Source organism: Penaeus japonicus, unplaced genomic scaffold (assembly GCF_977035675.1).
Source record: "Penaeus japonicus unplaced genomic scaffold, GWHDUDI00000001_assembly GWHDUDI00000031, whole genome shotgun sequence".
NCBI lineage: Eukaryota > Metazoa > Arthropoda > Malacostraca > Decapoda > Penaeidae > Penaeus > Penaeus japonicus.
The window spans coordinates 131494-141493 of record NW_028234433.1 but is presented as its reverse complement, the minus strand read 5'-3'; the positions used below and the strand labels follow the sequence as shown (position 1 = coordinate 141493).

The window sequence follows — 10000 nt, the reverse complement described above, 5'->3', positions numbered from 1 at the left end:
GAGAAGGATAGAGCCAAGGAAGGAAAGGAGAGAGATAGAAGGGGTGAGAGTGAGAGGGAGACGCAGAAGAGGAGGATAAGGAAAGAAAGAATGAAGGGGGGAATGGGATAGTAAAGAGCACATTGCACATGGCTTGATTAGCGATGATTAGGCTGGCGATTGGAAGCGGATGTGAGGCTCAGGGAGATGTTATTGTTATTGTTGTTGTCGATATTATTGTTATCAGTATTTTTCGTTATCATTATTTCATAAGGAAAGTTGCAAGAAAAAAGAAGAATGATCAGCCAGGATTTCGTAATATCAAACACTTTTTTCCCCTCTTTTTTATTACGTGTTCAATCTCAGGTTTTTAATTAATTGCCTATGTTTATGTCCTATCTCTCGTTCCTCTTGAACCTCCCATTTCAACAAAGCCAGCTAGCTACAGGGAGAGGGCCTTCGTGAGCTCCCTATTCCCGGCCTATTTCGATATTGGTTTCGTGGAAGACGGGCGGGTTTAGACAGGGGGGTGTAAACTGTGTACGTCGGTCGCCGACCTGTGTTTACTGGGCCGGTGCTCGCCGGTCTTCGGTCGGTCCTCTGCCGGGCTGCCTCCTCCTCTTCCGGATGGGCTGTGCTGGTTGATTTGTGTCTGTCTGTCTGTCTGTCTGTGCGTCTGTGCGTCTGGTTGGATGGCTTTTTTCCCCGTGTATCTACTCCCATAGACTTTGTCTTTTTTTTTTCTTTTTTCTTTTTGTTGTTGTTATTTCTTTTCTTTCTGTGTATTTTTATTATTGTTATTATTATTATTATTACTGTTTCTCCTACAATTTTTTTCTTGTGATTCTTTATTTTTTCTTCTTCCTTTTTCTGATTTTTTTTCTTTTTTTCTGTTCTTCCTCCTCCTCTTCCTCTTCCTCCTTCTCGTGAATCTCCCATAACCCCCCCGCCCCTCTTCCTTCTCCCCCCAACAGAACGGCGGCATCCTGGAGGGCGGGGACCTCCTGGAGCTGGGCGTGACGCAGGCCGCCCACCAGCACACCCTCATGGACTCGGTGTCCCGCCTGCCGACGCCCCTGCACCCGCACCGCTCGTCCTACACCCTGCCGGACACGGTGGAGGCGTGGCTGGACTCGATCCGGCTGCCGCAGTACGCCCAGAACTTCCACAAGAACGGCTTCGGCGACATGGAGCGCGTGCGGAAGGTGTGGGAGATCGAGCTGACCACCGTGCTGGAGATCACGCGCCTCGGACACCGCAAGCGCATCCTGGCGTCGCTGGGGGAGCGCCCCCTCGAGCCCGAGCTCCCCCCCTCGCTCAACCCGCACGACCTCAGCCTCGAGCTCACCAAGCTGGTACGTCGCAGGGGCCGGAGGTGGTACTTCATGGCCAGGGGTGGGGCTGAAGGGCCAGGGGGTGGGACTGAAGGGCCAAGGGGGTGCGATTTAAGGGCCAAGGGGGTGCGATTTAAGGGCCAAGGGGGTGGGACTTCATGGCCAACAAGGGGATGGGACTTCATGGCCAAGGGGTAGTGCTGAAGGTCCAAGGGGTGGGAATTCATGGCCAGGTCTAGGGGCTGGGGATAGACTACGGGGGGTCGAATTCAGTGCTTTTATAGCATAGCCAATTATAGTATAATCTATAGTATAGTACAGCATGACATAATATAGCACAATTTGATTAGATAGCATTTCCAATATTTACAAGAATGAAGTGAACCCTTCATGCATTTTATCGGAAACGAAACCTCCAATTTGTGACAATCATTAATCAGGAACTTCCCCCCCTCCCCCCTCTCCTCCCCCCTCCTCTCCCCTCCGCCTCCGACCGCAGAACTCGGACATCTCGCAGCTGAAGGAGCAGCTGTTCAACGACCTGCCGTCGAGCACCTCCCGGGAGCGGCGCCCCCCCGAGACGGCCACCAACACCATCCGGCGCTCAGGGACCAAGAAGCGAAGCGCGCCGCAGCCTCCCAAGTGAGTGCGCTCTCGCTCTCTCTCTCTCGCTCGCTCTTTCTTTTTTTTATCGTTCTCTCTCTCTCTCTTTCTCTTTCTCGCTCGCTCTTTCTCTTTCTCTCTCTCTCTCTCTCTCTCTCTCTCTCTCTCTCTCTCTCTCTCTCTCTCTCTCTCTCTCTCTCTCTCTCTCTCTCTCTCTCTCTCGTCTCTCGTCTCGCTCTCCCCTCTCTCTCTCTCTCTCTCTCTCTCTCTCTCTCTCTCTCTCTCTCTCTCTCTCTCTCTCTCTCTCTCTCTCTCTCTCTCTCTCTCTCTCTCTCTCTCTCTCTCTCTCTCTCTCTCTCTCTCTCTTTCTCTCTGTATAAAGCAGTGCATTTCAGACAAAGCCTTAATGATGATCATTATTATGTAGACGGTAATAATAATAATGATAATAATGATATAATTAATAATGTCAAACATGATGTGAATATCGTTGTCTCATCATTTTCTTTTTCTCCTTCCCCCCCTTTTCATTGCCCATCCTTTATCCTTCTCTTTATTTCACCTTCCACCCCACCCCCATTTTACCTCCGTCCATCCCTTTTTTTCTTTCCCCAAATCCCCCCTCCACCCTCCCCCATTCTCCCCCACCCCTAACTCCCCCTCCCCCTTCCATTCCCCTCCACCCTCCCCCATTCTCCCCTACCCCAAACTCCCCCCTCCCCCCTTCCATTCCCCTCCATTCCCCCCCTAGGACCCCCCGCGCGCAGCCGACTCTGGACCAGCAGCCCAGCACGGACGACCTGGGCCACCTGTCCATCCGCGACCCCTCGCAGCTGGTAGTGGGCGTCCCCAACTCCGCCCTCACCACCACCTGGCGCCACCACCCCAACGCCCTCGTCTCCTCCAGCGTGCAGTACGTGGCGCAGGTAAGCCGCCCGCGTCCCCTTCCCCTTCCCCTCTCGCGCCCTCGGTCGCTTTTTTAGGTTTTCCTTTCCTTCGATTAGGTTCTTCCCTTTTTCGCTTCTCATTTTTTTCATATTTGTGTGTGTATATATATATATATATATATATATATATATATATATATATATATATATATATAATGATTTTATCTTCTTATTAAGACAGACCCCATATGTTACCTCAAATACAAGTATCTCTCTCAACATACTCTATCTATCTATCAATCTATCAACTGCACCGCCCCCCACCCCACCCACCCACCCACTTCAACGCCAGCCATACTAACACCCACTCGTTCTCCTTCTTCCCCCCCACCGACAGTACCTGGGCTCGACGCACGTGAAGGAGCTGAAGGGCACGGAGTCGACCATGAAGTCCATCCAGAAGCTGAAGAAGTCGACGGCGGAGGGCGCCAAGGTCCCCAAGATCGTCCTGTCGGTGTCCTACAGGGGCGTCAAGTTCATCGACGCGCAGACCCAGGTCAGGCCTTGGGGATGGAGGGATGGAGGGGGAATTTTTTTTTTTCTTTCTTTTTTTTTTTCTTTTAGAATATACGGGATTGTAAAATTAACTTTTATGATGAGTTACGTTTATGGTTGCCAATATTAAAAACAGATATATCTATGTGTGTATATATATATATATATATATATATATATATATATATATATATATATATATATATATGAGTGTGAGTGTGTGTGTGTGCGTGTGCGTGCGCGTGCGCGTGTGCGTGTTTATATGTATATAAACAACATATATATATATTTTATATATATTATATATATTATATATAATAAATTATTATATGTATATACATATATATATATATATATATATATAATATATATATATATATATATATATATATATATATATATATATATATATCCCCTCTCCTTGTACCTCCCCTGCTGATCTAACCGTTGCCCTCTCTTTCCCCCCCCCCGCCCCCGCCCTCCCCCTCCCCCTCCAGGCGCTGGTGTGCGAGCACGAGATCCGCAACATCCACTGCGCGTGCCAGGACGCCGACGACCTCTCGCACTTCGCCTACATCACCAAAGACCTGGAAACCAAAGGACACTACTGCCACGTCTTCAGAGTACAATCCAGGGTGAGAGGCTCCGAGCTTCGGTCTCGCTTCGCTTTGCTTTGCTTTTTCTTCTTTTTCTTCTTCTTCTTTTTCTTCTTCTTCTTCTTCTTCTTCTTTTTTCTTCTTCTTCTTTTTCTTCTTCTTCTTCTTCTTCTTCTTCTTCTTCTTCTTCTTTTTTTTGAGTAGTGTTTGTTTTGATATGAAGTTCATCCCTTTAGTGATTTAGTAGGAGTTGTAGTCGTAGTGATAGTCGTAGTAATAGTAGTGATAGATGAAGCAACTCTCAAATCCGGCGCCATCGGGACCTGAACCGTTGCCAGACGAAGCAAATTTCCGAAATACAGAAGTGCGGCACTAGAACACGTCGCATAAATCTCCTTAGAATAATAGTGCTATTGTCTTAATGCCAGCGATGAAAGGAAATGTGCATAATGCAGGATAATTTATATAAGTATAGATGCAAACAAAACGCACTAAGAACCACAAACTACTGGAGGCGACTAGCGGCCGTCGAGTAAACTAAAGTTTTTTTTTTTTCTGGACAATTGGAGTTGCCGAAAAATAGAATGCCAGATCAGGGAGGTAGAGCCTGTGATAGTAGTAGTAGTAGTAATGGTAACAGTAATAATATAAGTAATGGTGACGTTGTTAGTAATGTGAATAGTAACAAATTGACTTATATATTGCTAGATATGACATAGCCTTCAGAATGAAACTTTCTCATCAGTTTGATTCTGATAAACTCAATAAGCTGTCAAATAATAAAAATTACAATGAACCATTCTTTACAATCCACAACCGAAATCGAAAATGAACCCAAAGTGCAACAATCGCTTTATAATCCCCTTGATTAATCCACGCCCCTTTCCTGCAGGAGCTGGCCACCGAAATCATCCTGACGCTGGGAGAGGCGTTCGAGGTGGCCTACCAGCTGGCCCTCCGAGAGCAACCTTACACGAACCAGTCAGACGAACAGAAGCTCGCGCACGGCCACACCAGGTCCAAGTCGGAGCACCTGCGAGGCAACAAGTCCCTCTCCAACGGGTCTTCGCACACGAGGTACTACTGGGTCGCGGTGCTGGTGTTCCCGTGGAATTCGTGTTTTGTTTTTTTTAGGGTTTTTGTTGGTGTGTGTATTTGCAGGGGGGGGGGGTTGGGATGGGGATTCATGAAATATATATTTTTTTAAGGGCGGGTCATGAAATATTTTTTTTAGGGGGGGGGGTAGCTTGGGTTGTTTCTTTTCTTATTTTTTATGAAAAAGAAAAATGATTATCATATTTTTTTATATTTTTTTTTCTTCTCTTTCAGTCTTGAAATATGAAAGTTTGCCAGATGTAGAGCTCCTTAAACCCAGCCGTGCTTGGAACATTCACCCTGAATGTTTATTTGCCACAGATCACATTCCACGGTGCCCCAACAGATGTCAGTCAGTGGGGTGTCGAGCAGCTCCGCCGAGAACCTGCTCTCCGACTCGGGCAACGGCTCCGAGAAGGAAAACGGCTCCCGAAGGGACTCGTTAAGCTCAAACCAGACCCAGATGAATGGGTCGTAGGTCGTGCCCGACGTCGGAGAGCGTCTGCGGGCCGGCCAGTCAGTCAGCCAGTCAGTCAGTCAGCCAGTCAGTCGTCGAGGTTTGGAGGCTCCGCTTTTGAGATTCGCTGTCAGGGTTTCTTCGATCTGCTCAAAGGTTGACGGAGTGGAAGGGCGCGGGGGAAGTTCGCGGACTTACCCACCCAGAGGCTAAGTGGTTGGTTTAGAGTAACGAGACCAAGACATTCCTGTATCATATACACATTTGTTTAATCAGTATAGTGTTCTTCTTTGTGCATGAATTAGCAATGTCTGCAACACAGTTTTAAACCAACCCCTGTATCATCTTTATAGAGATTTGTTTTATACATGCCCATATATATCTTGTTACTGAGCTGCGTCGTAAGGGCAAAAGACTTCAGGTAACTCTTTGAAGTAGCCAGCCTGTGACTCTGTTTAAAGTATATGCCATTCGTTTACCATTTTCGTGAACCCTTTTGACGATCTGGACATGGGAAAGTTGAAAAGTTGAAACGTTCCATAAAATCCTGGTGTATTCAAAGTGCTTGGACTCTTTTGCAAAGGAAGTGTGCTCCCGTGGTACTTGTCGATATCATAGTGAGAGTGTATAGACAGACAACCACAGCAGCATTTATTGTTCGGGTAGCCTCATACCTCTGCAAGTAGAGTGGACAAGTAGACTTACTTGTAAAGAAAGCTAAGAACAAGAAGTGTGATAACAAGCAGTGTGGAGTCATGCATGCCATGCATCAGGAGTATAATAAATAACCACATGGCCAGGTGGGAAGTGTTGTGTAGACCAGGCCTGTGGAATTACTGTGAAACGTGGAACGCAATATTACGGAAACTATCAATTGGAAATAAACATTAAAAAAAAACATGGAACCATGTCATTGTATACCAAGAAACCTCAAGAGAAAGAATGATAATAAGGTCTTGGAAGATGTCACAGCGAGAGACATACATCAGCTTTATAAGAACACACGAACTAGTAGCCTTGTAAAGGAGCCTTGTGAAAGGGTGAGACCGATCTCATTCTGACCCCTGATCTTCAGAGCCAGTGACTGAAACGGCACATTGTATAAGGCTTTAAGGATTGTCAGGATTTCATTGTCCCTTTCAAGCCTGCACAAGTTGTCTTTCACAGAGTGTCAAATATTTATATGTTCATATGTTCATTGTTAATTGGAATCGGAGAAGTGATGCGACTGAAGTGTGATGGTGTTTTTTGTACTAGGACCTTTTATGCGTTTCTCTTTATTTTTGTTTTCTTTCGACGGCGTCTGATGTTATGAGTTAGATGCGTGTTGTTATACGTTCATTCCATCGCGTTTTCTTTTTGTTTTTTTGTTTGTTTTTTCTCTGCTGGTCAGTCACCTCGGAAGAGTGGCGATACAAAGTGTAGAGTGCCAGTCAGTCCCTGCGGAAAAGAGTATATTGACCCTTTTGTGTACATAGGTATTGTTTGTTCTCTTGTCAGTTTGTTTGCCATACAGATATTTATCTCGTGTTATGTTATCGATTTATTTTTATTTTTATCTCTAGTACTCTTTGGCATCCGAGCATGGTTCTTCAATACTTCCTCAGGTTCTGAGTTTGAATAATGTACTAAATATTTCTTTAGTATAGCAAATGCAAATATGACTGTAAATAGAGAGCGACATCTGTCTGCGTGTGAGTTTTATGTGTGAGAGACAGAGAGATACGGAGGGAGAAAGAGATTGGTATGTGTGTACGTTGAATGTGTACGTCAGTCAGTACCTCTGTTGTACGTGTTTGTGCGCATGTGCATGTGTATTCAGATTATAGGATATAAGCTTGTATTGACATGTGGTTCTGCCTGATGTGACTCTATGTAGGGAGTGTAATGAGACCAGACCACGTACATAGAATTTACTATACTTTAGTATAAAGAATAGTATAAAGAAATGTATTAGTTTTAAATAATCAATTTATCTTCTCATTGTGATCATAGGCCTATAAACAGTAAATCATAGGTTACCTCTAAGGGCATGCAAGTGATAATAGAATAAAGGAATTTAAAGACCCACTTCATTTTGGGTCCGGTTGATAAAAGGGAGACGAGAAGAGGAGGAAAAAGAAGGAGAAAAAAAATAAAAGATAAATCCAGAATGGAAAAAAAAGGAGTATTTCATGTCACGCCTTTTGAAAGGTGCTTGGAGGCTGAGCACATATTTCTGCACATATAGGTTGTTCGCACAGTTGGTATTAGTACATGTTTAAAATGTTGCATGGGAGTAATTTCGCTATTGCCAGTTCTCTCCTTTTTGGAATATATTTTTTTGTTCCCAATTTTTTTCCATGAAGCTTCGCTGCTTTTAACAGTTTATAATTAATTGGCCATGGGAAGTAAGTCAATGTTTTTAAGGATATTTAAATGTTTTGTCTTTGTGAGGTATAAACACTTGTTATTTGAAGATATTACCCAAGACTTCAAACATGATAAAACGACATGTATTATTTCAATGAGCAAATATTCATCTGATTCGCCATAGAGGGTCCTACAGTATTTATTTTTATTTTTACGAATACTGTACCGATCGAAGAAGAAGAGAAAAATAGTCTTTATTCCCACCAAAAAGCAAAATATAGATAAAAAACGCGTGCTTGCATCTGACCCGAGTAGCGTGCCCACGAGCCCCGAGGTGCGCACGTGGAACACCTCGAACCGTAAGCCCCGTTTGTTTCGAGATACCCAGGGGAAGACTTGACTCTCAGTCAGCACCGGTTCTTCCCTTACTCCCCCCCTCCCTCCCTCCTCCATTCCCCCTTCCCCCCACCCCCAATCCCCCCATAGCTGCTGATACTACCCGCCCCCTACCCCCAACCCCCCATAGCTGCTGATACAACCCCTCCCCTACCCCCAACCCCCCATAGCTGCTGATACAACCCCTCCCCTACCCCCAACCCCCCATAGCTGCTGATGCTACCCCCTCCCTATCCCCCCCTCCCTCCCCTCCCCCCTCCCTCCCTTCCCTCCCCATGCCCCGTTCAACACCCTCGTCAGCACGCACGAGGGGACGCCCTGTGCTAGTCAGTCCATTTGCTTCCTAGAAAGGAGAGGAGGACCACTGGTTGCACTACCACGATACTCGTACCACAGGTGGGGGACCTTGTCTTTTTATCTAGCTGTAGGGTGAATGGTTTTGAGACTGTGGGTTTTTCATACCATCGTAAGGTAACTGTCACGTTTTATATACGCTTTATACATCAAATAAAAGTGGTAGTGTTTTTTTCTTACATGATGTTTGATCGAAATACAAAATACACAAAAAAAAAACTTTTTGCTAAAGCTACTTTGTACTGTTTTATGGTACTGTGCAGTTCTCTTCTAGGGGAAAAAAATATAGGCCACCAAATGGCTTTTTTTTATCTTAATGCTCTGTTGTACACTTCTTCCTCCGTTGCAGTTAGCTACTGTGTGTCTGTCTGTCTGTCTGTCTGTCTGTCTGTCTTCGCGAAAGGGATTCAGTGATAGAGAACCTTAGTAAACCCAATTGGCTAATTTTTTTAAAAATATCCTCTACACTATTATTTTTCCAAGGAAGACCTTCCTCCCCCCTCCCCTCCCCTGCCCTGCCCTGCCCCCACCCTACCCCCCCACCCCTAAGAACTGTATTCATAGTGGAAGTATATTAACATGGAAGTATATTAACACAGTGTTTCAGCGTCACTTGGAAAACGGTCGCGCGCAATACGGGAGTGTGCTAGTCATATGATGAAATGTTGTTTCACCCTGTCTTCGTATGTGTCTGTATCATCGTTTGTGTTGTATCTCTCTTACCGGACACGTTGTCAATGCTATCATCTAAAGGTAAAAGGATGCTGTTGGTGTATGTATCCTCGCGACAGCTGTACCTCTTCGCCCGAGCCACGATTCTGACGCCCCAGCTAGTGAGCGCCTTATTCAGAGAGCATTTCCTACATTTTTTTTTTTAGTGTATTTTGTATATTTTATACACGTTTGCCAGTCCCTTGTGTATGTGATGCTTTACTGTATAATCTCGAGATGGTTATTTCCCTGATCTCTTCTTTTGCACAACATGAAGTCTGGTCTATTGAAGGACGAGAATTGAATACATGCGACAAAACATCAATAATACTTCTTTTTTTAGATATATATAACACTTATTTTTATCCTTGGATCTTGTTGAACAGTCGTTGCGGTGCTGAGCCACCCCACGGACTCTGTTTTCCACCGGTCATGTTATAGTTGTGTGATCCGATCTCTTGTTCATTTCATTTCCCTCGTTTATCAGGGAAGGAAGGTTCAGGCAGAACAGCTGCCGGAACTCGAGTCAACGATTGCGGATGCTGTAATTCAAGTCTACTCTCAATGCAGTTTGTCGATATATATATATTTTTTATTTCTTATCCCAAAGCTATTCCTCTTTTCTCCCTTTGGATGTAATATACGTAAACATCGCCGTGTCAACAGCACATATCAAGAGAT

At 45.0% G+C, this 10000-nt stretch overlaps 1 protein-coding gene across 1 annotated transcript in view; it reads left to right on the top strand.

Moving 5' to 3' along the window:
• Positions 1-7611, top strand: part of LOC122267579 (ankyrin repeat and sterile alpha motif domain-containing protein 1B) — a 13367-nt gene extending 5756 nt beyond the window's left edge. Inside the window, exons 4-10 of the mRNA XM_043037617.2 lie at positions 954-1334; positions 1813-1955; positions 2668-2842; positions 3201-3359; positions 3856-3993; positions 4847-5031; positions 5371-7611. Coding sequence (XP_042893551.2) covers positions 954-1334; positions 1813-1955; positions 2668-2842; positions 3201-3359; positions 3856-3993; positions 4847-5031; positions 5371-5527 — 1338 coding nt within the window. The 3' untranslated portion in view covers positions 5528-7611. The remainder of the gene's footprint in view (positions 1-953; positions 1335-1812; positions 1956-2667; positions 2843-3200; positions 3360-3855; positions 3994-4846; positions 5032-5370) is intronic.
• The last annotated feature ends 2389 nt before the right edge of the window (positions 7612-10000 follow it).